Source organism: Manis javanica, chromosome 15 (assembly GCF_040802235.1).
Source record: "Manis javanica isolate MJ-LG chromosome 15, MJ_LKY, whole genome shotgun sequence".
NCBI lineage: Eukaryota > Metazoa > Chordata > Mammalia > Pholidota > Manidae > Manis > Manis javanica.
This window is the reverse complement of record NC_133170.1, coordinates 88,320,488-88,347,877: the sequence shown is the minus strand read 5'-3', so window position 1 is coordinate 88,347,877 and position 27,390 is coordinate 88,320,488. Positions and strand designations below refer to the sequence as shown.

At 57.1% G+C, this 27,390-nt stretch overlaps 1 protein-coding gene across 13 annotated transcripts; it reads left to right on the top strand.

The window, feature by feature from the left end:
* ENTPD6 (ectonucleoside triphosphate diphosphohydrolase 6) lies at nucleotides 1–27,390 on the top strand. 13 transcript variants are annotated; one of them, XM_037001823.2, is made up of 16 exons: nucleotides 10–115; nucleotides 2,401–2,449; nucleotides 3,074–3,172; nucleotides 11,838–12,154; nucleotides 13,725–13,801; nucleotides 15,367–15,510; nucleotides 16,474–16,549; nucleotides 17,140–17,175; nucleotides 17,864–17,952; nucleotides 18,485–18,564; nucleotides 19,073–19,137; nucleotides 21,382–21,483; nucleotides 23,623–23,760; nucleotides 25,142–25,198; nucleotides 26,143–26,255; nucleotides 26,362–27,390. In XM_037001823.2, exons 4-16 carry the CDS (start codon nucleotides 11,863–11,865, stop codon nucleotides 26,458–26,460), a joined length of 1,368 nt encoding a protein of 455 aa, XP_036857718.2. In that variant the 5' UTR covers nucleotides 10–115; nucleotides 2,401–2,449; nucleotides 3,074–3,172; nucleotides 11,838–11,862; the 3' UTR covers nucleotides 26,461–27,390. The 13 variants fall into 13 exon arrangements, with proteins under 13 accessions (XP_036857717.2, XP_036857721.2, XP_073079205.1 ...); XM_017647128.3 differs by lacking the exon at nucleotides 10–115 and adding an exon at nucleotides 179–638; XM_017647127.3 differs by lacking the exon at nucleotides 10–115 and adding an exon at nucleotides 1,412–1,472.

Below are 27,390 nucleotides of genomic sequence, written 5' to 3'. Positions count from 1 at the left end.
CCCGCCCACCGGTGACGCGCGCGCGGGGCGGGGCCCGGGCCGGCGCGAGGCTGGAGGCCGCGGGGCCGGCGGCAGCCTCGGGGCCCCGCGCTCCGGGACCGCGTCGCCCCAGAGGGTAAGCGGCGGGCGGCGGCTGCGCGCGGGCCTCCGGGGCGGGACCTCGAGGGCGGCCCCGCGCCGGGCAGCCGGGCTCCAGCGGCAGCGCCTGGGGCCTGCGCCCTTCCTCCCGCCGCCCCGCCCCCGCGAGGGGCGCCCCCGGGACGCTGCTGCCTGGGTGGCCCGGCGGCGGGGCCTTTGCTCCCAGGGAGCCCGCAGTCCTTGCACGTCCAGCCGGCCTCGCTGCGCGGCACCCCGGCCCTGTGCCGGGTGCAGGAGGTGCATGCGGGGCGGGGCGGGCTGGAAGTCCCGGGAACGGCAGCGCGGCGGGTGAGGACGCGCGGCTCTGGCGCTGGACTGCTGGCCCGGAGAAGGGCCCGAGAGCCAGGCGTGCCCCAGGCCGCAGGAAGGACGCTGTCGGCCGGCAGCTGCATCCGGGGAGGCCTCTCCCTGCGCGCCAGGTGAACCCTCCACCTGGAGGGGGCGGGAGCGGTGCTCGACTCTGAAGGAGAAAGAATTTGGAGCAGGTGCGCCGAGTGTAGGTAAGGGAGGAGCTCATCAAAGCGCGAGTGGCCGGGAATGGCAGCTGCGAGCGCAGAGCGAGGGAGATCAGAGGGACGAGAGGGCGGCTCACCGACCCCCGGCTCGGCTTAGAGCGGATCCCCGGCCAGCTCCCGAAGCCCGTGTCACCTGGCGTCCAGTGTCCGTCCTGATCCGCGCAGTGTGGGAACTGCGTCCCTCCCGCCCCAGGATTTGGGGGCGCCGCAGAGCCCTGCATGGAGTGAGGTTATGTGCTGGGAACTCCCGGAGGCCCAGAAAGGAGGTGCTCGGGAAGGCTTCTGGAGCGCATGACGGTGCCGCTGCGTCCTGTCCGGGTCCCCGGGCCGTGGGAACTCGAGGCCTAAATCAGAGCTCCCAGCCGCCCTTCCCTACCTGCCCGAAGAAGGACGGAGAGAATGACGACTCGTGCCGAAGTCTAGAAACAGAATGAAGCAGCGAAGCAGCGAAGACGCCTACCACTGCAAGAGCACAACGCGCAATTGGTCGAGCAGTGGGAAGGCTTTAGAAGGCAGAAAGTGCCCGCTGGAAGGAAGGGGAGGGCGGCGGCCTCAGAGGGGAGGCGCGCTTGGGGGCTTAGGATGCCGTCTTTTAAGCCTTCCAAGAATGGGGCAGAGCGGGAAGGGAGTGTTGGGCTCGACATGCGACCTCGCGATGCCTCCCCCGTGAGAGACCCGTCACCATCTACAGTCAGTCTTCTAGATATTCTGCAAGATAAGCTTAACACAAGGAGTTTCATGATCCTTTTCTCCAGGATAGTGGTTCCCCTCCAGCAGCGGGGACCGATCATTTAGGACTATCATCCTGCCTAAGATAAGGTCAGTTATTGGCCGATTACCATGAAATGTTAGGAATCTTACCTCCTAACTCCCTGGTTTTTAAAATGGAATCTTAGCCTTAAGACGGGGTCCCCCCTGTTCTTCCTTTTACATCAGAACCATTTTCAGTCACAAGAAAACTTGGTCATGATGCCTGTCCCATGCCCCTGCCCACCTCAACACCGGGCTGCACTCCATTCAGTGTGAAAACACCGGCCAGGAGGGTGTGGAAGAGGAGAAGAGACGGGCAGGGGACCGTGGAAGGAAGGTGCTGGTAGCCGTAGAGTGGCTCCGCACACCATGATGGCACGCTCATCCTGGCGTCCCCCCAAGGGGGTGAGTCGCCTGGAGGCCCCTGGCAGCTCCCGTGGTCCCCCAGTCGCCTGTATTCCAGGATCCTGTGCGACAAGCCAACATCCTGCACCCTTCAGGTTGCCTTGGATGTCCTGGCCCATAGCCCCCCGTGGGTGCATCTGGAACTTCTAGAAGGAGGTCCCTTGGGGATAGGTAGATGCGATTGTGTTTGAAATTTCCTCTGACCCACTGGGCAAGAGCCCCAGCAGACAAGGGGATCGGGGTCTGTCTGGGAAGGTGCATTAATGAGGCTCCTGACGTCTAGGAAGCACAGTGGTACGTATTCAGATAGTGTTTTTTGTCCCCCCGCTGCTGCCCTCAGAGCATCAGCTGGCTAATACAGCATGTGTGCATCCCCTTGTGAAGCCTAATGTGAGGGACAGGAGAGGCGGACACGGTGTAAAGAGGTCCGGGGGTGCCTCCCACCCCACTCCCACCGTGCAGACAAGGGGAGAAAGGTGCACTTAAACCTACGAGGAGAGTTAGTGGTTGATCCACGAGCTGTAATTTCGGACAGGTTAGCTGCATGCATAGCAGTCATTTGCATGCATGGCCCTTCTCTGCACTTTAACAGGAAACCTTGAAGCTGGCCAACAGATGACGTGGCCACCAATCCAAACCAGGTGGGTAGGGCTTGTATTTCTGAGCCAACCTGCCGTCCCCAGCTCCTAGGAAACTAGCTGGGATGGGTCAGGCATCCGCCTCCGACGCAGTGCTCCCTTCCGGACTCTCCTCTCTGACCCCTGCTCCTCTTGACAGAGGGCGGCCCCCAGCAGGAGGCAGCTGGGAGCAGGACCGACCAGAGAAACCTTCCTTTGCCTCTGTGCACCTGCATCCTGCCCCACCCTGCAGCCTGTTCCTCATTCCCCACCTGGCTTACCTCCCCTACTGCCTTGTTCCGGGTTCCCTCTCCTTTACAGAACAGAACTAAAATTGACCTGTCTTCCTGATCACCCCCTGGGGAGGGTCTGATCAACACATTTGTACTGCCGTGTTCCTGGTGCCTGTGGAAATGTGCTTAGCCCCTCCTGCAGGCTTGGGGCAGACCCCTTAACCCAGTGCAGTGACACTAGCCTTAGGTTTGGGCCCCAGAGACATACAGGTGTCTGTGGGCCAGGCTGTTCCCGCCCTTGCTCCCTGTGTCATGTTCTGTTTGTACTCTACGTTGCTCCGAACCTCTTGGTGTGTAACTTTAGTGGTTAACGTGTCTGTCTCTCACGTGAGTGTTTTTGCTCTTGTATTAATAGGGAAACTGAAGTGATGAAGCACATCTGATTCGGAGACAGAAGCCAGGAGCCCTTGTCTGGGCCTCACCACGTGCCAGCTGTGTACCCCAGGCAGGTCAGGTGAGCATTCCCCAGCCTTCGGGGTTGTGGTGTGGGAATACGTTGTCTTGTGTCACATACAGTAAGTGCAGGCCTTGTGGCCTCTGATAGAAGGATATAGCAAATGTCAAAAGGCATTTTTTAATGGGTAGACAAGTTCAATAAAAAGCAACCTTTGCCTTGAAATTTGATCTAATCACATAGATCGTGGTTCTTAGGCAAACATGGACGTGATAAAATTTGATTATGCGAAACCCTTTCATAATTGTGTGCTCTCTGTTCATGCATGGAAACAGCTGCTTTGCAACTTTGCATACAAATTCTTCTGTGTTTAATTATCACTCACAAACAGGAAGCTCTGGATTACAGCAACCTAAGGAAAGGAGGCCATGGTCAGGTGGGCCTGGCTGCCAGGGCGCAGGCCTTCCCGGGTCACGGTCACGGGGTCAGCCTCTGCCGGCTCCTGTCATTGTTTCCTTGGCTCTGCTCCTCAGCTAACGTCCCTTTGTGCAGCTCGTTTCCCTGGCCCCACACCAAACCTGTCATCCCTCCAAGGGTCAGTTCCATTTCTGACTAATGCCCTTCATCAAACTCAGCTCCTGGAAAACTGGCCGCTGCCCAAGCAGCTCCTGCCTCAACAGCTGACTCCTCCTGGTGGCCCAGGACTCAGCGGCGTCGAGCACATTCCCACTGGGGCGCCCATCACCCCGTCCCTCAGCAGAGCTTTCTCGCCTTCCCAGACTGACTCTTGCCCCGCCCCCAGCCCCTGGAACTGCCATTCCACATTCTGTCTCTAAGGATTGGCTTGCCCCAGGCCCTTATGTAGGTGGAAGATTTGCCCCATCAGGCCGGCTTATTTCATTCACGATGTCTTCAGGACTCACCTGTGTTGTAGCAGGTGTTGGCGTTTCCTTCCGTCAGGCTGACCGATAGCTGCACTGTGTGTATGGACCACATTTTCCTTATCCATTCATCTCCCGATGGGTATTTGGACTGCTTCCACCTCCGGGCTGCTGTGAACATGGGTGTGCAAATGTCTCTTTAAGACCCTGTTTTCAGTTCTTTTTAGTATACCCAGAAATAAAATTGCTGGGTCATATGGTAATTCTATTTTTCTTTTTTCCTGGGAACCTCCATACTGTTTTCTCCACCCATAGTGGTTGGACCATTCTGTAATCCCACAAGGACTCTGATTTCCTCACATCCCTCCCAGCACTTGTTTTCTTTTCTTTTCTTTTTTTATTGAAGTACAATTGATATGCAGTATTGCATTGGTTTCAAGTATACAACGTAGTGGTTCACCAGTTACACCCATTATTAAATCCTCACCCCCAGGGGTGCAGTTACAGTCAACACAGGAAGATGTTACAGAACCACTGAGTGTTCTCCAGGCTGTCCTTCCAAACCCATGACCAGCTTATATTATGACTGAGGTTTTGTGCCTCTCTCTACTCCTCACCCTCCCCATCCACCCGCCCCAACCCCCTGCCCTGGGTAACCACCAGTCATTACCTAGTGTCTCTGAGGCTACTGCTCTTCTGTTCATTTTGTTTTGTTTTCAGATTCTGCAGATAAGTGAAATCATATGGTATTTGTCTTTTTTTGCCTGGCTTATTTCACTGAGCATAATACCCTCCAGATCCATCCATGTTGTAAATGGCAGGATATCTTTTTTATGGATGAGTAATATGGATAAGATGTGTGTGTACCACACCTTCTTTATCCATTCATCTATTGATGGAGACTTTGGTTGCTTCCATATCTTGGCTGTTCTAAATAATGTGGCGGTAAACATAGGGATGCATGCTTCTTTTCAAATCAGAGATTTTGTTTTCTTAGGATAAATTTCTACAAGTGGAGTTACTGGATTATATCCTATTTCTATTTTTAGTTTTTTGAGGAACCTCTATACTGCTTTTCACAGTGGCTGCACTAATTTTCCTTCCCACCAACAGTGTAGGAGGGTTCCTATTTCTCCACATGCTCACCAGCGTTTGTTATTTCTTGTCTTTTGGGTCGTGGCCATTCCGACTCGGGTGAGGTGACATCTCACTGTGGACGATCTGCATCTCCCTTAGTGATGTGACACATCTTTTATGTGGTTGTTGGCCATCTATATGGCCATATTTCTTCTTTGGAGAAATATCTGTTCAGGTCCTGTGCCCATTTTTTAATTGGGTTATTTGGGGTTTTTTGGTGTTGAGTTGCATGAGTTCTTTATATATTTTGGATGGTAACCTCTTTTCAGAAAAAGCATTAATGAATATATTCTCCCATACTGTAGGATGCCTTTTTGTTCTGCTGATGATGCCCCTTTGCTATATAGAATATCTTTAGTTTCATGTAGTCCCATTTGTAAATTTTTTATTTTGTTTCCCTTTCCCAAGGAGACGTGTCAAGAAAATATTTCTCATGCTTATGTTCAAGAGATTCCTGCCTATGTTTTCTTCTAAGAGTTTTATAGTTTCATGTCTTATATTTAGGCCTTTAATCCATTTTGAGTTAATTTTTGTGTTTAGAGTTAGTCAATAATCCAGTTTCATTCTCTTGTATGTCATTGTCCAGTTTTCCCAACACCAGTTGTTGAAGAGCCTGTCATTTCCCCGTTGTATATCCATGGCTCCTTTATCGTATATTAATTGACCATGTATGTGTGTGTTTATATGTGGGCTCTCTAGTCTGTTCCATTGGTCTATGGGTCTGTTCCTGTGCTGGTACCATATTGTTTTGATTACTGTAGCTTTGTGGCATAGCTTGAAGTTAGGGAGCATGATCCCCCAGCTTTGTTCTTCTTTCTGAGGATTGCTTTGGCTCTTCAGGGTTGTCTGTGTTTTGTTTTGTTTTTAGTGATAGTTCCCCTAATAGATGTGAGGCGATGTCATTGTGGTTTTGCTTGTCTAATGTGGAACATCTTTTCATGTGCTTGTTGGACATTTGTATATTTTCTTTGGAGAGAAGTCTTTTCGGGTCCTTTGCCCATTTTTCAGTTGGGCTCTTTGTTTTTTGTTGAGTTCTAGTTGTCTGTGTATTCTAGATGAATTCACAAATGATTTTCTTATCAGGTGAATTCACAAATGATTTTCTCCCATCCCTGGGTTGCCTTTTTTCTCTGTGCTTAGTGTCCTTTGATGCACAAAGGTTTTAAGTCTGATGTCATCCCATTTGTCTGTTTTTGCTCCTGTTGTCTGCACTTTCCACGTCCTATCCAAGAATCACTGCCAGCGTCAGCGTCATATAGCTTTTCTTCTGTTTTTCTTCTAGGAGTTTTATACTTCTAGGTTTTACAGTCAGGTCTTTAATCCATTTTGAATTAATTTCTGTATATGGTGCAAGGTAAGGGTCCAAGTTCATGCTTTTGTATCCGGAGAACCGGCTTTCCCAGCACCACTTCTCAAAGACGCTCTCCTTTCCCTGGTTAGTGGTCTTGGCTCCCTCTTTGAAGATATGTGAGCATTTACACGAGGGCTTATTTCTGGGCTCCATTCTATCCACCAGTCTATGAGTCTGTCTTCATATCACTACCTCTGTGTGTTAATTGCTAAAGCTTTGTAATATGTTTTGAAATCAGTATGATACTTCTAACTTTGTTCTGTTTCAAGATTGGTTTGGCAGTTTTGGGTCCCTTGTGATTCCATATGAATTTTATCATCTTCTTTTTTTTATTTCTGAAAAAAAAAGTCTCTGGAATTTGCATACAGATTGTGTTGAATTTGTGGATCGCTTTAAATAGTATGGACATCTTAACAATATTGTCTCCCAAGCGATGAACATGAGATATTTTTCCATTTATTTGACTTACACCTCCTTAGTTAACTTTATTCTTAAGTATTTTATTCTTTTTGATGCTACTGTAAATAGAATTGTTTTCTTGATTTCCTTTTCCTACTGTTTATTGTTGTGCACAGAAATAACTGTTGTTTGTGTATTCTTTTGTGCCCTGTAACCTTGCTGAATTTATTAGTTCCAATAGTTATTTTCCTCCCCTGTGTGGAATCTTTAGGGTTGTCTATGTATAAGATCATGACATCTACAAACAGATAATTTTACATCTTCCTTCTCAATGTGAATACCTTTTATTTCCTTGTTTTTCCTAATTAATCTGGCTAGAATTTCCAGTACTATGTTGAATAGAAGTGTTGAAAACAGACTTTTTTTATTCCTGATTTTAGACAAAAAGTTTTCAGTCTTTCACCGGTGAGTTTGATGTTAGCTGTGGGATTTTCATATATGACCTTTATTATGTTGAGGGAATTTCTTTCTGTTCCTGGTTGTTGGCTGTTATTATTATGAAAAGGTGTTGGATTTTATTAAATGTTTTTTCTGTGTCCATTGAGATGGTCATGTGTTTTTTTCTCCCCTTTATTCTGTTATTGTGGTGTATTAACTTGATGGGTTTTCAAACGGACCATCCTTTCACTCAGGGAGTAAACCCCACTTGGTCTTGGTGTACAATCAATCCTTTTACCACTGTTGGATTCAGTTTGATACTATTTGTTGAGGATTTTTCAGTCAATATTCATGAGGAATATTGGTCTATATTTTGTTTTCTTGTAGTGTCTTTGTGTGGCTTTGATATTAGAGTCATACTGGCTGTGTACAATGAGTTGGGAAGTGATCCCTCTTCAGTTTTGGGGAAGATTTTGAAAAGGATGGCTGTGGCTTCATTAAATGTGTGGTAGAATCACTGACAATCAAATCGGTAGCCACCTGGTCCAAGGTTTTTCTTTGTTGGGAGGTTTTAATGACTGATTCAATGCCCTTACTAGTCACAGGTCTGTTCAGGTTTCCTGTTTCTTCATGATTCTTCTGGTAGGTTGTGTGTTTCTTAGAATGTGTCAACTGTGTTGATTTAGTCCAGGTTATTCAATTTATTGGCATACAAATGTTCATAGTCCTCTCTTAAAATAATTTTTATTCTTAAAACCAGTAGTACATGTTCCCCATTTCCTCTCTGGCTTTAGTTATCTGCGTCTTCTCTGTGTCCCTCGGTCAGCCCAGCTAAAGGTCTGTCAGTCATGCTGCCCTTTTCAAAGGCCCGACTCTTGGTGTCCTGCTTTTCTGTATTTATTTCTCTATCCTCTATTATCATCCCGCTCTAAGTCTTGCTGTTAATTTCCTTCTAACTTTTTGTTTACTTTGTTCTTTTTCCTGTTCCTGTAGGTGTAAAGTTAGGTTGCTGGCTGAGATCTCTCTTCTAGGTTTTTACAGCTATAAATTCCCCTCTTGGTGCGACTTACGCAGCACCCCATTGGGTTTGGTGTGTTGCATTTTCATTTTTACTTGTCACAAAATATTTTCTAACTTCCCCTTTGATTTCTTCTTTGACCTGTCGGTTGTTTGAGTGTGTGGTTTAATTTCCACGTATTTGGGGATCTTCCAGTTTTCCTTTTGTTGATTTTTTCATCTCATTCCATTGTGATCAGAAAAAATACTCTTCTCTGTAATTCCCACCTCTGTTGATATTCTCATTTTGTTGTCCTGTGTTGTTTTCCCAGTTTCTTTGGCTCTGTGCACCGAGGCAGTTGTTTTAAAGTCTTTGTTTGGTACGTCAATGCCTGTGTTTCTCCAGGGACAGTTTCTGCCACTCTTTCCTCCGTGGAACAGGCCAGAGATTCCTGTTGCTTTGTATGTCTTGTGATATTTTTGTTGAAAACTTTAGCATTTGCAAAAGCAGTCATCTCTCCTAGCCTTTGCAGACTGGCTGTGTACCAGGAAAGTCCTGCACTGCCTAGCAGGTGTTTCTGAGCCCAGGGTGAAGGCTTAGGTCTTCTCAGACTCTTTCTGCATGTGTGTCTTCCCTGGGCCTGTATGTGTGCTATTTACAGCTGCCCCATTTACACGGCTGCTTTTACCTGTCTCGCCCAAACTCCTCCTTGAGCCTTAGATGTTCTGTGGTGTCCACCCCGCCCCCCCTTACCCCATGTGTGTGTCTGCAGCCTCCCTGCGGCCTTCATAGGAAGGACTCACAGCTGCCCCCACTTTCCTGATCCGAGCTCCAAACTCCAGGTCAGACGCAGCAAGGCCCTGTCCCTCCACGGTCCCGAGACGGGTGAGCACGCTGCAAAGAAGCCTGCTCTGCGGCCCCAGTTTAGAGGAGGAAGCAGAGTGGGCAGCTGCTTCCTTCAGACCTTGGGGCACCAGGGCAGGGTGGGCAGTCGTGAGTGAGCATGGCAGACTCAGTCCCGGGTGTGACTTCCGGGCTGGGCATTGGCTTGTCTGCTGTACACCTTTGACTGTTTTCCAAAACTCCTGTAAAATATCCAGCAGGGCCCACTCTCTCTGACACGCCCCCGGGGAGCGAGGGCCTAGAACTCCCTCTCCCCCCGCTAGCTGCCGCCCTCCGCGTGGAAGGAGTAGGCAGAGCCTGGCTTGTGTGCGGTGGCCACATGGGCGGCCGGTGGGGCAGAGGAACGCCCTCTGCCGCCTAGATGAGGGCCCGCGTGCCGGGCTGGGCCACAGCTGCTCAGAATAGGCTAGCTCCTGCTCGTGGGGGCTTACAGACCCTCAGCAGCTTATCCCATAAACACTGACACAGAGGAGCTAGGTCAGGGGGCGGGGGGTGCAGAGAGCGTGACAGGCGGGGGCTGCTCAAGTTGAGGGGGTCAGGGGTGGTGGGACACTCAGCTGAGGCTTAGGGGCAAGGACAGGGTTGGCCAGGTCAGCTGACAAACATTCTGGGAGTGGTGTCTGTGTGCACAGGGCCCGAGGCAGGGAGGGGCTGAGCGGTGGGGAAAGAAGGAGGCACTGGGTTCCCGGGTGCTGGGAGCAAGGGCGAGAAATGTAAGAGGAAGCCACAGAGGCCAGTAGGGGCCAGGCCTGAGCGGGGGCTGCAGTAGGACCCTGAGAGCAGTGGGCTGATCACAGGTGCAGTGAGGTGATCGCAGGCGCAGTGGGGTGATCGCAGGCACAGTGGGGTGATTGCAGGCACAGTGGGGTGATCACAGGTGCAGTGAGGTGATCACAGGTGCAGTGGGGTGACCGCAGGCGCAGTGGGGTGACCGCAGGCGCAGTGGGGTGACCGCAGGCGCAGTGGGGTGATCATGATCGCAGGCGCAGTGGGGTGATCGCAGGCGCAGTGAGGTGATCGCAGGCGCAGTGGGGTGATCGCAGGCGCAGTGGGGTGATCACAGGCGCAGTGAGGTGATCGCAGGCGCAGTGAGGTGATCGCAGGCACAGTGGGGTGATCGCAGGCACAGTGGGGTGATCGCAGGCGCAGTGAGGTGATCGCAGGCGCAGTGGGGTGATCGCAGGCGCAGTGAAGTGATCGCAGGCGCAGTGGGGTGATCGCAGGTGCAGTGAGGCCCAGGAGGCCCAGAGTCAGGCAGGAGCAGGGGCTGAGGACGGGGTCTGGGGAGGGAGGCCTGCCCTTGGCCTCTGCATGTCGCAGATGCTCAGGGAGCTATTTGCCCTGCCTCCTGCCTGAGTTTGGTAATGGGCGCTGGGAGGCCTTCCAAGGGGGGGGGCACCGGGCAGCCATAGGGTCAGCCAGCACTGGTCACTTGAGGGCATCCAGGTGTGGTTCCAGGGCAGATCCCAGAAAGGAGGGGCTGCTGAGGGACTCTGCTCTCTGCCCAAGGCCACCTGGTCCATTCCTCCTCCACCCAGACAGTCTCAGGCTGGCACTAGGGCCACCGCAGGCTTGTCCCCTGGCTCCTGGACCCCACCCCCCCGGGATGGAGCAGTTGCATCAGCCCCCAGCCCAGCACCCCATCACTGTCCTGGGTCTGAGGGGTGGGTGTGTGCCCTGCTGCCCCCCGTGAGCCAGCATGCACTGTGCGTTCTGCGCGTCCTCCTCACAAGGCCACATCGTGACGTGTTCTCCTGTGAGCAGCCCACCATGCAGATAGGAGACAGCGCCTCCCGCTTTCACTTGGCACTTCCCTGTCTCTTTGCCCAGGAGCGTCCACTCTGCTGCCCCCGGTGGACAGTGAGGGTGCACAGCTGGGCAGACGCTCCCCAGGTTAGGGGAGCCCTGGGAATCGGCATCTCACTGCTTCCCCTCTAAAGCCTCAGGTTCCCATGTGGCTCCTTGCACTAGACGTTGCTGATAAACTTGAACAAATGCTCTCATTTGGGGGTTTATCAAACCAGAGGTAATGGTGCTGAATTCATTTCTTTTGCTACTTGGGTAGGATTTTTAGACTCTGAAAGCACACGGGAATTATTTCCTCCTTGGCAGGAATGTGCTGTGTGAATGCAACAAAGCGTCTGTTCTGGAACTTCCAGGAAAACAAGCCGTTTCTCTGATTTGTCTGGGGCTCCCTGTAGATCCCCACAGGGTGGGGTTTTAAACCTGAAATGGAAATTACCTATGGGGAGGACAACTGAAAGGTTTGGAGACACGTGGCTTTCAAAATAACAGCGAGCCTCACAGCCGTTTGTGTGGAACAGCACGTGGTGGGCGCCACACTCGGACCTTGCAGTCAGCGGCTGTGGGCCTGTGCCCCGAGCCTGCACCTGCTGGACCACGGCCGTGGACAGGTCGTCTAGTCCTTATAAACCTCAGTTCCTCTTTGCAAAGTGGGGATCCCACCGTCAGGAATCATTCTGAGGATGAAGTGAGGCTTCTGATTCTGGGGGGGGGAGTGCACACCAGCTCCTGGCTGGGCGTTTTGTCTCAGCAAGGACACTGACTTGCCCTGCAGCCTAACACGTCTTTCCTGCCTCGCCTGTCTCCCCACTGCAGCCGCAGCGCCGCCCTCAGCAAAGCAATGAGAAAATCACTGAACGGTGGGGGCCTGAAGATGACGAAGGTGGCGTACCCCCTTGGGCTGCTCGTCTGCCTGCTCATCTACATCGCCTACATCAAGTGGCACTGGGCCTCCGCCGCCCAGGCCTTCTTCAGCATCACTGAGGCTGCCTCAGGGGTCCGCAGGGGCCAGCAGGCCCGCAGCCCCCCAGGGACAGCCACACGCGGTCGTGAGGTCTTCTATGGAATCGTGTTCGACGCAGGAAGCACGGGCACCCGTGTGCACATCTTCCGTTTCGCCCAGCAGCCTGGAGGTACCCGGCAGAAGGCCCCAGCCATGTGCTCGCTCTCTGGCTTGCACACCACAGCCCCTGGGCTCTCCTCCCCATAAAGACTGTGGCTTCTCAGGGTGTGGGCTGGGCCCCCAGGGGGCCTATCAAAAATGCAACTTCCCAGAGATGCCCACTCAGGTGCGGGTCTGGCCTGGGTTCGGAACTTCCCAGGAGCCCCAGGTTGTCCTCTCTCGCACAGCATCGGGTGACCACCCAAAGGCAGCCGAGGCCCCTGAGTGCCTGCGGTGGCCTGTTCCCTCCCAGTGTCACCGGCAGGTCATGACGTAGGCCGGAGGTCATGTCGGGAGAGTTTAAGGCCGGTGGGAGCCAGGCATCTAGGAAAATCAAATAAATTAGCAAAGACCTGGAGCCCAGGCCAACATGGGGCTGCCAGTGGGGCCAGGCAGCGAGAGGGTGACAGGCAGCAGTGGCCTCAGAGTGGGGAGGGGCAGAGCCTGAGCCCTGTCTGCTGCCGGGGTGGGGGCCCCGCTGGCTGCGGGCAGGAGGGAGGCAGGGGGCATCCCCACCCACTAGCCTTGTAGGGACCCAGCTGCCACCCAGCTCTCCACCCAGCCCCTCCTCCTCTCCAGGGCTCTGTCCTCCGTGGCCCTGCAGTGCCCAGCAGCTCTGGGGTCACCTCACCAGCCTCTAGCCAGGGAGTGCTTTCCACCGGCCACAGCAGGTGCGCTGGTCTGGGCTGGGGATCCTGCCCTCCGGCTCTTGGTGGCCCGCAGTGCCGCGTGGCCGACACCGTTCTGGGCATTAATGGAGCTGGTGGCCCTGGACACCTGGAGTGGTCCTCTCCAGAGCTGCCGTGCAGATTTTATTTACTTCCGTCTCCTTTATTTTTAGCTTATTACAGTAAAATTTTTATATGCCAGCCCTGCCTACCTCCAGAAAGAGTTTTGAGGCCAAGTTTAAGACAACGCTTGTCCACAAATAGCCCTCTGATAGCCTTTTTCCGGTGTTTTGTCGTTGGAGAGACGGCCTTACTAAACGTCTTACCCCTGAGTTTTCCTCCCGGCTCTTCGCGTCTGAATTCAGACCAGCATCTCTTGGCCACCGTGTGCCTCTGGACACTCTTCTTTGCTGTATACACGAGTCTCGGCTCCTAATAATTTAAAACATTCAGTTTTTTAAAAGAAAGAAGATATTCTTTAAAACCCTATACTACCTCCATCCCAGAATTGAGGAAATGGCTTTCGTATTCGCAGTTTGGAATCATGTGTCCTGCTCCTCTGTTGTGAATCAGCAGGAATTAACTGTTGTAAGAGTTAACACTTTCAAGGGACACACTTTTTTCTAATTCATTCGTTGATAAAGTCGATTTTTTTTAAAAAGTAAAATTCTGGCCAAGACAGTAAATGTGCTGCTATTCATCGTGTTTAACCCGACTAAAGTGGCAGAATTTAGACCAGAAACAGTGAAGGTCTGTTTTCAGATGTCTGCCTTTAAAAAGCGTGGCATACGCGGTTGCGTATATTCATGTATTCATGTATATATCCACATGTCTGTTAATTGTTGTGCTCTTTTAAAACACATTTCCCTCTAGAAACTCCCACTTTGACCCATGAAACCTTCAAGGCACTGAAGCCAGGACTCTCTGCTTATGCTGATGACGTCGAAAAGGTAACGGTTCTTGCTGTTTCTCGCATTTGTCTGTAAGTGTGTGGTCCGCGGGCCGGCCCCCTTTCTCTCCACTCTAGTAGGCCCTCTTCGCAGGTGCTGACCGGGGCGTCTCATCTGATGGGGGTGGTCGGATGGAGGAAGCTGGCAGGGCATGAGGCTGGGGAACCCTGCCCCTGCTTCCCAGGCCCCCCTGCACCCCGAGTCCCGGCGTGGCTCAAAAGCACGAACGCTATACACTTACAAAAGAGATGATTTGGAAATTCACTATTTTTTTGTTTCAGTGCCTCTGAGCAAACATGACACATGTTGACTAAAACAAAAAATTAAAGTTAAAAATGTGTTATGCAAAATCCACAAAACCAAATAAATGTAAAAGAAATTTACTTGAACTCAAGAGGTGATTTTTGTAAGTCTGTGGCTTCTATCCTTCTGAAGTCCTTAAAGCTGACCCCTGCACTAACAGCCCTGTACCCCACAGGCTGATGAAGGGGGTGCCCCGTCGAGCCGTAAGCCCCCTCCGGTTCAGGTGCGTCCTGAGTCAGAAGCAGGTGCACTGCTGCACCGGCGCATCCTGGTCTCGGCCTGAGGAGCCCAACCTTCCTTCCCTGTGGCGCCCTTAGAAAACAAACTGAAAACAGAAGTCGAAATGAGTGATTCCAGAGTGACCGTCCGGTTAAACCTGATTAAATTAGACATCTTTGCAGTAAACTCAGAGGGTTTTTAAAACCTTACTTGTCTCAGTAGGCAGCACACTTGCAGTGGGACAGATTTCCTGGCTTCCCAGGGCGGACGGCAGAATCCGCCCTCCCACGCCAGTCTCCCCGGGGCTCCCTGGTTCTCACGGATCCTTCAGGAGCTGGTTTACATGTACATGAGCACCTGTAGTCCCCTCCCCACTCTAGTTTACGTGCACATAGAATGGCACTCACATTCTTATGCACCTCGATGGCATCACCGAGTATAACCTAGAGATCCGTCACTCCCCGTGAAGGGCGTCTGTGATGTTTCCGGCCGGGGGCCTTGCAGTGCGCACATGCGCACTCAGCCTCTGGAAGCAGCCCCCGACTGGGGGATGCACAGATGCCCGATCTGTTGCTCCTAACGGTATAAGACTGTCCCCTCTGTGCTCTTCATCACCCACGTGTGCAAGGGCATCCCTCACGTGAATCCTTAGAATGGGGTTTGCCAAACTGCCCTCATAGCCTCATACTGTTAACAGACCCTGAGATGCCTCAGAGGCTGTCACCCCACCTACCCCCAGGGACGAGGGGCCTTGGCCAGCTTCTGGCCCTTGAGCATCTGGGAGGCAAAAATGGCAGCGTTCACCGGCCTCAGTGCCACAAGCGACCCTGTCCTGAGCGCACACCCCGCGTGCTGTGCCAGGGTATTTCTTAGGCTCACTGGCCCCTGAGCCCCACTAACCCGCCAGCACCACTTGACTTGAGTTTTCTGCCAATTTAGAAAATTTGAGCATTTACAAACTCATAAACCAGAATCTGGAGGGGCCTCCGTCACCCTGCACGCTGAGCTTTGACGGCCTCCGCTTTGCTTCCCCACGTTCACAGAGCACGTCGGGAATCCAGGAATTGCTGGATGTTGCTAAGCACGACGTTCCCGTCGGCCTCTGGAAGACCACCCCTCTGGTCCTCAAGGCCACGGCCGGCTTGCGCCTGTTACCAGAAGAGAAGGCTCAGAAGCTGCTGCAGAAGGTGATGCACCTGCTTCCCCCAGCCAGCGGCTTGTGACGGGGCAAACACTGAATGCCAGCCTGTGTCTGGCCGTCAGGCAGGTCACATGGGAGCTTCCTGGAGCAGAGGCACGTCGGAATGCCGAGAGCATCGCACTCGGGTGGCGGGGTGGCGGGTGAATGATATTTTCACACCCCGACATTTAAAGATACTCATGTTTCCTAGAGTGAATCTGTTACAAGAAGAACGACTTTGTTTTAAAGGTACTTTGTGCTCTGTAGGACCTCCTGGCATCCAGACACTGACCACGTGTTGGGGCTGTGGGAACCAACAGCTGACATTCAGCTCAGGCTGTGTGTTCTTGTGGAAACTGCTAGTCCTCCGGGTCTCCTCTGGGGGGAGAGGCCAGGCACACCCTTTAGCCTCCCCTGCCCAGGGCAGCTCTCACACAGCTGGGGTGTCCCCAGGCGCCCCGCGCCCGCAGATGGCTCCGGGAATGGCCTTCCTCACCCTTTACGCTGTCAGCTGCAGGATGGTGGGCCATTGCACATCTCAGGGTCCTTTATAAAAATCCCACACTTCCTAAAAAATGAAGGAAATACACCCAAATGCAGCAGCTCACTGCTTCGCCTCCCCTCTGCTGGCTGTTCCCTGGGAGCAGTGCCCCCCGCCCCGGCCACGTGGGGGCCCAGCCGAGCTCGGCCCTGCAGAGCTTCCCATCCTCAAGCAGGGCCAGAGCCCTCCCAGGGACAGGGCTGCGGTGGGGCTCCCGGGTAGCGTTCTCAGCAGGCCCTGGGAGGAGACTGAGGAGGCAGCAGCCTGCAGAGGATCAGAGAGCTTGGGGCAGCGAGGGAGTCCCCCCCACCCCGGGTGAGGCCACGCCCCCCGGGCTGGGGTCCTCCTGCCGCTGGCTGGGGGCACAGCATGACTGGCAGCTGTGAGTTCCAACCCTGCAGGATGACCATGTGTTCTCTCTACACTCAGGTGAAGGAAGTGTTTAAGGCGTCGCCTTTCCTCGTAGGGGACGACTGCGTCTCCATCATGAACGGAACAGACGAAGGTAGAGCAAGCGGTTCGCCCTGGCGCGAGGCTATGCAGGGGGCGGGCTGCGTGCGGGCTGCCCTCCTGGTGCCATGCGGAAGTGCGGTCCTGCTCAGAGGCCCGGGCTCCAGGGACAGCCCCATTTGGGTCACAGTGCCCGCCTGGGAGGATCTTCGGGGCTGGCGTGAGAGACGCAGCCCCATCCGGAGCAGGTCCAAGCCTGGCACAGGGAGTTTCTGGAGACAAGTTATCTTCTCCGTTTTGAGAACATTTAGAGAGAATCCCCAGTTGCTAGTGTGTTCGGAACGTTGCTGCTGTGTTGTTGATTCTAAGAGGGAGACACTTACGGTTCCACACCAGCCCCCAACTTTAAATATGACCCTGAGGGTTTGCACAAAGGGAGGGGAGACCAGCTGGTTCTCAGAAGAGAGCGTTGATGACGGGGAGCAGGGAGAGAGGTGACATCTGGCAGAGCAGCTGATGCGACGGCTGGGAGTGGTGGGGAAGGGGCCCCTCCTGCCCCTGAAGTTGGGGTGTAGCCATTGGAGTCCCGGCGGTGTTCACAGCACCCCGAGTGATTTGCGTGCTGTCTGTGACCCTCTCTTGTAGGAGTGTCAGCCTGGATCACTGTCAACTTCCTGACAGGTGTGCCCCCGTCACTGAAGGCTTGCGGCGCACACACTGTTCTGACAGTAGGGCTCTCGTGTCCGCTCTTAAAGTGACCTCTTCGGGGTTGCCCAGAGCTGCAGGGTGCTGGAACGGGTGTCCCCTCGGCCCATCAGGGCGAGTGTGGCGCCTGCAGATGTGAGCGCTGGGAAAGGGGGGACCTCAGCTTGGGCGGCCTCCCCAGCACCAGTCCCGCCCCCAGGGCAGCAGCTTCCACCCGGGGCCCTGTCCGCCCACTGCCAAGCCAAGGCAGGAGTTGGCCTGGTCCTGTCGCCAGGTAGTAAGTGTGCTGTGGGTATGATCACCTTAGAATTAATTCCTCCGCTGTAGGTAGATCAAGGACCAGAAACATATGTTCTTGGAAACAAGTGGCAAAGAATAATTTTGCTTAGATTATTCTCAGTACATGTGGGGTCTTGTCTCTTTATTGTGATTTTGGAAGAAGCCAGGGTATCTGACACATGAGAAAGCAAGAGGCTTCCTAGCAGAAGCTGCCCTGGGCTGTGGAGAGCCCGGCAGGGGCTCCTGGGCCCTGTGCGTCCCTACACGGAGGTTTCAGTCACTGCAGCTGCTCCTTGGAGGGCCCGGCTTCTAACCCTCTGCTGTTCTCACCTGCCTGCTGACGCGCCGCGCGGACGCTCTGCTGGCTTCGCTTGCTGTGCCCCAGGCAGTCTGCAGACCCCGGGAAGGAGCCGCGTGGGCGTGCTGGACTTGGGTGGAGGCTCCACGCAGATCACCTTCCTCCCGAGAGCCCAGGTAACCAGCCCGGCCGCCTGCCCAGGAGGCGTCCCAGCCCTGCTCCCGCTCAGAGACCTGGTGCCTGTGCGATGCCACCTGGACCTCTGGGCCAGAGACTGGGGGGTGGGCCCGCCCTCCCCTGCCTGCCCCCCCCTGCCTGCCCCCTGGCAGCCTGGCCCAGAGGGGAGGGAGCTCTGGTCCCTTTTGGGACAGATGCTTCCCGTCAAGACCGTCAGTTGCTTTCAGAGCAGTACCTTCACCACCCACTGTTTTTGTACTATTATTTTTAGTTCTCACTGGAAGACTTAAGTTTACTCCGTTGTCTTGAGTGGTGTTTGTCAGAATGAGTAAATGATACTCACAAGGAGGAAAAACAGTTTTCCATTTTGAACGTTTTATTTCTCATTGCTCCAAACTTTCACAAGTTGTGACTTAATGAAAAATGAATTGAATACGTCTTCACTGCCTCTGTTTTTCAAGAGAATAGAGGGGTGGGGGCAGGGTTCCAGAAAGGCCAGCAGGAAAAGCAGTGACCCTCGTGTCTTCCCAGGACACCATTCACACCTCCCCGCCCGGCCACCTGACGTCGCTCCAGATGTTCAATAGGACCTACCAGGTCTACTCCTACAGGTGTGCTCAGGGCTGAGGGTGGGGAGGTGGCCGTCCGGGCACGGGCGCAGCCCTGCACAGCCTCCCGGCCGTGTACCTACCGCAGCTACACGTCTGTCTGTGTGCTCGCTCTGTCCTGCTTTGGAGAAAGTTTTCCAAAAAGTGGGGACGAGCCCGTGGCTGGTGTGGGAATTCTCTGGGCCCCTGTTTGCCTCGTGGTGCCTTGAGACCTTTCCCGTGAAGCACGGGGGTGCACACCGCAGATGAGGTGCCTCGTTCACCGGGACGTCCTGGGCAAGCTCCTGCCACTGAGTAGGCCTTCGTTTGTCGAACTAATTAGCTGAGCCCCCTTCCCAGTGCAGAGAGGCTTCTGGGTGAAGCAGGAACCTGCCGCCTCGGCCCAGGCCCCTCCCCGCCCCACTTGTTTTTGGTCCAGGTCAGGCGGAGGTGCCGGAGGTGCAGGAGGTGAGGGAGGAGCCAGAGCCCCCAGGACTGGGCTGGCCCCTCACCCCAGGTTTTCCTTCCGCAGCTACCTGGGTCTCGGGTTGATGTCGGCACGGCTGGCGATCCTGGGCGGCGTGGAGGGAAGACCCGGTGAGTGGAGTGCATGGGGGGCCCTCCTCGCTCGGCAGCCTGGGGGAACCCTCGGGAGACGGCCCCCTGGCTCCCCACCCCCATCACAGCAGCTCGCCGCCCGCCAGGCAGGCTCGGGGCGCCCAGGGCATGCCCCCGGTGTGGTCAGTGGACACCCTGATGGTGACAACCGGTGACACGTTCACCTGTATACATTCTAAGGTTTTAAAGAAGGAGATAGAGTGAGGTCCTCTCTGAAACACCAGGCCAGGGCATCTCAGGACACCGCACAGCTGCAGAGTCACCTGCACTTGGCGCTGCCTTGTTTTAAGGGTTGGAGAGAGCCTCACTCTTCACGACAGCGTGGGGGCCCTGGGCTGCGGGTGTCTGTCCCCACTCACAGCTGTTCCGCCCTGTGAGAATGTCCCTGTGCCTTCTGTGGCTCTGTGAGGACCATGAGCACAGGCCTGGTCCTCCCTGCCTCCGTGGAGGTGAAGGTTACCCGGAGATGAAGGCTGTGTCTGGTCCCCCAGGCCTCCCGCCCTTCCTGATGGGCCTGGCCCAGGAGAGCCTCGTGCGGCAGTCAGGGTGCGCGGACTCCCAGGGCTCAAGGGGTCAGGTGCCCCGGTGGGGAGTGGGGGGCCCTGCTCTGAGGCCTTGGCCTGTGTCTGAGGGCGCAGAGGGCGGCCCTAGGCCCTGACCCGCGCCTCTGGTCCCTACGTGTGTGCCACAGCCACACACCTGGCCTTGGCCCTGCCTCTGCCTGCCCTGCGCCCCGTCCCCCGCAGGATAGCACTGGTACCCATTTTCCTGAGGGCCAGGCTTTCTGACAAGTGAGACTGTGCAATGGAATTTTTGTTTTTCCATGGACATCCTATTTTAATTGATTTATTTCAAATCTTGGTATTTGTCCTCATAATGGAATCCCCTTTGTTGCAAACCAAAAACATATCCACCTTTCAGAAACACCTGCTACCATTGCTCTGGGGCTAGAAAACACCTGTCTAGCCAACAGGAAGGCAGCGCCAGTTTGCCCGTCTGATGGCCGGGGGCTCTACCTGCCCCCACATCCCTCCCACTCGGCAGAGCCATGGGGGGCCGCTCCTCATCGGGCCACATGAAATGCCCGGTCGGGGCAGTGTGGCGGCCACCAAGAGAGGCATGGGCTGCTTCCCACCCTGGGGAGGCCCCCTGCTGTCACCTGTCTTTGCACAGCACATCACCCCGGACTGAGTGGGTGGAACGGCAGCCGGTCTGTTACTGCGCCTTGTGACTCTGCAGGATTCAGCTGGGCGGCACCCCTACTGGGGCCCCCCGGGGCCCTGTGTGGTGACGGGGCGACCAGGCTGCACGTCATGCACTTCAGTACTCCTCCCTGTGACCTCGCCCTGGCCGCTCGGGAGTCACATGGCCCCCTGTGGGGCACGCCCCAGCCACGGGACCTGCTGCTCAGTGGGAGAAGCTGACCCGCCTCTCAGCGTGCGCACCCTCGGGGGGCAGCACTGTGGGGCCTGCATGCAGGCTGCCACCACACTCCCAGTGCTGTCCGTGGCCCCACAGGGTCATGGTGCGGTGGCTCACTGAGGCTTTGCCGCAGCCCTGCCAGGTCACTCACAGGCTCGGCCCTTTATGAAGCCAGGAATGGAGGCTCCCCTCCTGGCAGGTCGTGATGAAAACTGCCTGAACAGCATGCAGCCCGGTGCCTGGAGCCCAGAAGCCCCTCGGTGGGTGTGAACCGAGAGGGGCCCCATTTCCAGAGCAGATGCGGCTTCTGGCAGCTCGGGGTAGAGGAGTTGCGCCCCGGCCAGGCCCCCACGTGTCAGGTGTCACCTGGCAAAAAGCGTGCCTCCTCCTGTGCCCGCATTACTGCCGCGAGGGGAGGAGGCCCCCAGGACGTCGGAGGAGCAGGTGCTCGGTGACCAGGGCTCTGCCCCGCAGGCACCACTCGGAATCCATCTCTGGCAGTAGCTCTCTTACTGTCCAGGCCCCGTGTCTGTTACTGCGGCGAGGGCACGGCCCCGTCTGAATCACTTTAGGCAGTCGAGGAGGTAAAAAGCTTCTCCCGAGTCAGCTGGGTCTTGACTGCCTGCAGCTCAAAATAATCCGCATGCCAAGGTGACACATTCTGGGGTGTCCTCTGCTCCCCGTCACCAGCCTAAAACCCTCTCCCTGAGACAGGCCTGCTTCGGCAGACCCCGTGTCTCACTCCATTGTGCCCCGGGCCGGCAGTGCTCACATGCCTTTCTTTCTATCTTTGTGCTTCAGCTGAGGCTGGAAAGGAGCTGGTCAGCCCTTGTCTGCCTCCCGGCTTCCGAGGAGAGTGGGAGCACGCGGAGGTGACGTACAGAGTCTCCGGACAGACGGCAGGTACGCTGGACTTGCTGCCCATCGGTGCTGTGTGAGGGTTCAGAAGGCAGGCTCCCCTCTCCTGCACCTTCCAGACCCCTCCGGCAGACAGGGAGACGGCCACCAGCCCCCTCCCAGACACCCCCACACTCGCCCGCGAAGTGGAAGCGGCTCCGGAAGCCCTTGGCCGGACACGCTGGGAGCCGCCAGCTCCCGCAGGACCCCTGCACAAGGCCCCCCTGTCTGTGGCCGGATACTTCCTTGCGAAGCACTGAATTTCCTTACAAGCCTCCAGTGAGGAAGGACACGAACCTCTCGGCTCTGAGACAAGCGGCCAGGCCAGGGCTCCGGGCCTGGCAGCCCCGGACGGGGAGGAGTGGCCTGGCCGCGGGCCCGCAGGTGACTGGCCCCCCGCTCCCAGGTGCCTTGGTCGGCCTGAGCTGTAGTTTCTCCTGAAGAAGTCCTGGGACACCGTCTCCAGGCAGGACCTGAGGTCTGTCTGCCTTCGTTAACAGAGAAGCTTCTGCTCGCAGCACTCCTGCCACCAAGTGCCCAGGGGCGTCCCGCCAGCCAGCTCTCTGCTCGTGAGCGGTTCCGTCTGGGCTCCAGCTCTGGACTCGGTGCAGACCCTGCAGGTCAAGGGCTCAGCCCCACAAACCTTGCCTCTCCCAGTCGTCGGATGCAGCTGACTCCGTCCTGGGGGTTCCCGCTAGTTCCCTGTCCTGCCCCTGCAGACACTTGCTAGAACAGCTCACAGAGCTCAGGAAGGCACCTTCCTCAAAGCACCAGTTTGCTCTCAAGGATGTAACTCCAGAACGGCCCGTGGACGCTAAGGTGAGGCAGGGGCCGGGGCATGGCACTCCCGTGCCCTCTCGAGGCAGGTGCTCCACCTCCCGGCACCTCCTGTGTTCACCAGCCCGGACCCTTCCTACACCCTGTGGATTAGGGTTCCTACGCAGGTTCCTTCCGCGTGGCCACTAGTCACTGATCATCACTGACCATCACTGCTCGTGGCGACCGGCTCTCCCCCGAGGAGGCCAAGGGTGGCTGACCACAGGGCCGGTTCCTCCGACCAGCAGCCCGCATCCTGACTGTCAAGAGTCACCACGTTAGTGTCGACTCAAGTGCAGTCGAAAGAAGCTTACAAGTAACACAAGACACGCTTCTCACCCCCACCACTCAGAGGTCAGGGGTTTCAGGAACTCTGTCAGGAGCCAGGAAAGACCAAGTACACGCTTCTGATCACCTGGCAACCACGTGGGTCCCCGACTCCGAGCCACCGTGCCAGGCCCATGCATCAGGCCCTGCCGCAGCCGCGGGGCCCCCCGGCCAGCATTCGGGGGACAGGGCAGCCAGGCAGTAAGACACAAAGGGCTTTGCAAAAAAAACAAAACAGGCTGGGGAAGCTGAGGATGGGTTTTAAACAGGACGACCAGGGAGGACCTCGCAGGGGACACTTGAGCCAAGACGTGGGAGGTGGGGAGTGAGCCCTGAGGTCTAAAGCGGCAGCTCTCCAAGCCGGGGGTGCCAGCATGTGCAAGGGCCTGGCGGTGGCTGCTGTGCGTAAGGAGCGAGGAGACAGTGGTGTGCCCGGCCTGACAAGGGACAGGGGAGAGAGGACGTGTGAAGGGCAGTGGCTTTGTGGGCCACAGGGAGGAGGTGGGAAGCCGGGTCCAGGGGCAGGCTACGGTGTGCACGTCCATTAACCCCTGGGCCCTGTGTTACCATCCTCCCGCCAAGCAAGGAGTGAATGACCAGCAGTATGAGCTCAGCAAGCTGCCTGTGAGGCCTCTGACCCGAGGGTACAGGCCCCGCTCCGGGCGGCCGATGAGATGGCACAGGACACCGCACCGGAGAGCTCAGCACAGGCCTGGCAGAGGCGACAGTGTGACCCTGGATCGGCTGGTGGCGTCAGGAGGGCCTCAGTCGGGCCACGCTGCCTGGCTGCCTTCATGCCCAGGATTTCTCTCCCGTGACCCGCGCCACGAGCTTGCTGTTGACGAGCGGCACTGCGAGCACCTGACTTGGGAGAGGGCTCCGCCCGGGCTCTGGCCCTGCGTCCCCCTCCATGCCGGGCCTCACTGGGAAGGAGCCGCAGGGGCGCGTGGCCCCGAGGCGCTGAGCCCCCAACTGCTGGCTCTGTCTCCTTTGCCCCCGCAGGGAACATCCACGAGCTGTGTGCCGGCCGAGTGTCACACATCCTCCGGAGCAAAGTGCACAGAGCGGCGGAGGTGAAGGACGTGGACTTCTATGCCTTTTCCTACTACTACGACCTTGCGGCGAATGTCGGCCTCATAGGTGAGGGGCCCTGGTCGGGCTGTGGTGCTCCGGGCGGATGCCCGCGGCAGGGGGATTGCGGCGTCACCCTGAGGGTGGTAAACCTGGGAGAACGGGAAGCTAGAAGCCCCCTTTTTGTAAATGAATCAGACTTTGAGCCACTTAGTGATGTCGCCTCTTGGTGCAGGAGGCTTCCCCGGGGTCAGCTGTGGGGGTGCTCCACCCTAGAGCAGAGTGTGGATGTGGCCATGTGGCCGCCAGTCCCAGGCAGAGTGCAGAGGGGTCATCCCCCCCATGATCCCCTCAGAAGCCCATGGGGTCTGTGTGGTGTCTCCGGGCTCTGAGCTGCCCGCTGTCTGGGTGCGGTGGGCAGGCAGCCAGCCAGGGCTGGTCCAGGAGGGAGGTGCGCTTTCAGCCCTCAGCAGGGCCCCAGGTCACCCTCTCCGGCACCATGCAAGGTCCCAGGGCACCCCCAGCAGCTGGCCCCATGGCTGCTTGGCCTGCCGGTCCCGAGGGGCCCCGCGGGCTCCCCACCGCTGGGGACGCTCGCCTGCAGGCTTCCGACCGTGCCGCCAGCTGTGCTCAGGGTCCACCACTCCCTGACTTGGCCTGGCAGCTGCCGCGAGCCCCACCCTCGGTGGCTGGCTCTGTGGGGCCCCTCCCCAGCATCCCACATCAGTGTGGGGCCCCTCACCCAGGCACAGGGGACCAGCCTCTTCCCCGGGGGGCCTCAGGACCTGCCGGGATCCTCAGAAAACCTGCTCTGGCTCCCGGCTGTGGTCAGTGTGCCTCTGAGAGCAGCTTGGGTCTGTTTTCAAAAAGGGGCTTGGAGCAAACCCCCAGGTCAAGGGAAAGTCAGGGGGCTTCCTTTTCCAGCACACTGGGCAGCAGCCACAGGCCACATGAGTGTGCCGGACGCCCTGGGACCCTCTGTCAGTTGTAGAGGTGCTGGGGTGCACTGAAGCTGCCATCCCTGAAGGTGGGGGCACAGTGCTTTGTGCCTCCCTCCCGGGAGGGGCTCACAGTCCTAGGCAGCTCCCTTCTGGGGCGCCCTGTGGAGGCTCTGCCTGTTTGTTCCAAGATCCAGCACCACGCCTCACTTTTTTTACAGAACTTTTTCACACTCAGGAGATAGACACCAGGATTCCATTGCTGCACCACAGCTTCAGAAAACTTTCCAATCCTGTGCTTTTATTTCTTTAACTTAAAATTAAGAGTTTGCTCAATGTGGGGCCCAGGATGAGTTTCCTCTGGGGGTGCTCTAAGGCCCCAGCCTTGCAGAACCTGCCCGCCCCGGGGGCTGACCCGCCCAGGGCCCAGCCTCAGCCTCTCTCTGGGGCCTCGCCGGCCTCGCTGCTTCTGCGTTGAGGGTGCAGACTGGGTGCTCGCTCTCGCCCCCCAGATGCGGAGAAGGGAGGCAGCCTCGCTGTCGGGGACTTTGACATCGCGGCCAAGTTCGGTGAGTGGTGGCAGCGCAGCTTGGGGCCAGCAGACGAGGGCCCTCCCAGGGCACGCAGGTCACTGTGCCCGAGGCAGCCCGGCCCCAAAGCCCCGGCAGGGCTCCCAGCGCCCCCAGATCCGCACCCAGAGGTGAGAGGTTGTGACCGTGCATGTCCCTGGTCAGCATGCTGGCTCAGACTGCAGGTCTGCCATGGCCCGCGTGGCCGCAGGGCCCGGCGCCTCGGTGTCCATCTGGAAGAGGGCATGCTCTACTCCCGGGGCTGTTGGGAGCAGGGCCCTTGATCTCGCTTTCTGTGGCACCCTTTCACTCCGAGAGTGATTCCCCTGAAGGTGTCTCAGCAAACCCTCAGCTGTGACCCAAGGAGCCGGGGACCTCCGTCCTCCCCCAGCCTACCCGCTGGGAGCAGAGGCTCCCGCCAGCGCCCCACCCGCCTGGCCGCCTTCCCAGCTGCAGGCCGGGGGGCCAACTGTCTGTGTCCCCACAGGAAGCCCCTCCCCTTCTCTGAAGTACCTCTCTTTTAAGTTGTCATTCCCGGGTTTGTCCCATGGTTCGGGGTGACCCTCAGACAAAGGTTCCCAGCAGGGTTCCAGGCTAGCTGCCCCCTGGAGGAGAGGGTGGGCTTTCCTGAGCGAACCCCCGTGTTCCCACTCCGGGGGAGGACACAGGTCCCGGGCACAGAGGTGTGGCCTGTGAGGCCGCGGGCTCCTCCTGTGGCACCCACACGCAAGGGAGACACCCCTCTTGCCCTGGAGGCCGAGCCGGGTGGGGCGGGTGGGCCTCGGGACCCTGCCCCTTGGCCTGCTCCTGCCACGGCCCTCCTTCTCCGAGCGGGGTCCTGTCTGGGTCATTTCCACCTGCTGGGGCAGGCACAGAGCCTGGCACTGGGTGGGCAACTGGCGTGGCCACCTGGAACCTAACTGGGAACCTGCTGCCTCCCCCAGTGTGCCGGACGGCGGGGACCAAGCCGCTGGGCAACCCCTTTGCGTGCATGGACCTCACCTACGTCAGCCTGCTTCTCCAACAGTTTGGCTTCCCAGAGAGCAAGGTGCTCCAGGTGAGGGCTGCTCTCGGGGTGCCCCTGTGCCCTGCAGGGTCTGGGGAACCGGACGCCGCTGACAGCCTCCCAATCAGACCTCACTGCCCCATCTTGTCTTTTCAAGCTGACTCGGAAAATCGACAATGTGGAGACCAGCTGGGCCCTGGGGGCCTCTCTTCATCACATCGAGTCCCTGGACAGACGGAAGCATCTGACCTTGTAGTGGCTGTGCTGCCCCCGCCGTCCCCACAGGGGGGTGGTTCTTCCTCCTTGGGAACAGGCCCTTCTGGGGTCCCACCCTGTCACGAGGAGGCCACAGCTCGGGCCTAACACCTCCCTTCGACCTTGCGGACTCGCCCCTGCATGGGCAGAGGGCTGGAGTGCAGCCCAGGCCCAGCACCCATCCTGACCGCCTAGGCTCTGGGTGGCCGAGCTCCGGCCCAGGCAGGGGGCACACCAAGGCCGGGCTGCCGCCGCCCCCCCAACTATCCCGCTGCAGGGCTGGGGCTGCATCTCCAATGGGGTCTTATCTCCAGGCCCCCGTCTGGTCCCTCCCCCATCCCTAGGCAGACTCCCCGGGTGGTTGGGGGGCTTGCACAGCGTGCCCTGGCTGCTGGGGACGAGCCACATGGGGACCCTGGCGCCCTCTGGGCCAGGGGGTAGGCGGGACGCCGTGAGCTCCGGCCGCACGCGTGTCGGTCCTAGGTGTGGGCGTGTGGAGCCGCCCAGAGGGCTGCCACCTCAGGTGCTGGGCGGCTCCGGGCCCCCAAGCAGGAGGGCTGGGGACAGACCCCCTGTGCCGGGCCCAGCTCTTCGGAGGAGCCCGGGTGTGGGGGAGCCGCTGTGAAGTGCTCGTGTCTGTGCCGCCGAGTGAGGCTGCGGAGCCGGGCCGAGCCCGCACACCGGCTGTGGTCTGATCGGGCACGCCCTGCTGCCAGGAGCCAGCTGTGCGTGGCAGCCCCATGCGTCCGTCCCCGGACCCGCCCTCGCATGGCTCCGCTGGCGTCTGGGGCCACTGCCATCCCAGGGGCTCCCCGGGGCACGGACTCGGCCCCCCAACCTGGCTGAGCCCCAGCATCTCTGCAGTGAACCTACAGTCTGCATAATAAGCTGAACCTCGTGCGTTCCACCCAAAATAAAGGGTTTACCAGGG

What these genes read in the sequence shown, in the direction of transcription:
- ENTPD6 (XM_037001822.2), top strand. Translation starts at nt 11,863, where the DNA reads ATGAGAAAATCACTGAACGGTGGGGGCCTGAAGATGACGAAGGTGGCG. An exon ending in ATGCTGATGACGTCGAAAAG is followed by an intron (nt 13,802 to 15,366) that starts GTAACGGTTCTT and finishes CCACGTTCACAG; the next exon opens with AGCACGTCGGGAATCCAGGA. An exon ending in CACTGTCAACTTCCTGACAG is followed by an intron (nt 17,176 to 17,863) that starts GTGTGCCCCCGT and finishes GCTGTGCCCCAG; the next exon opens with GCAGTCTGCAGACCCCGGGA.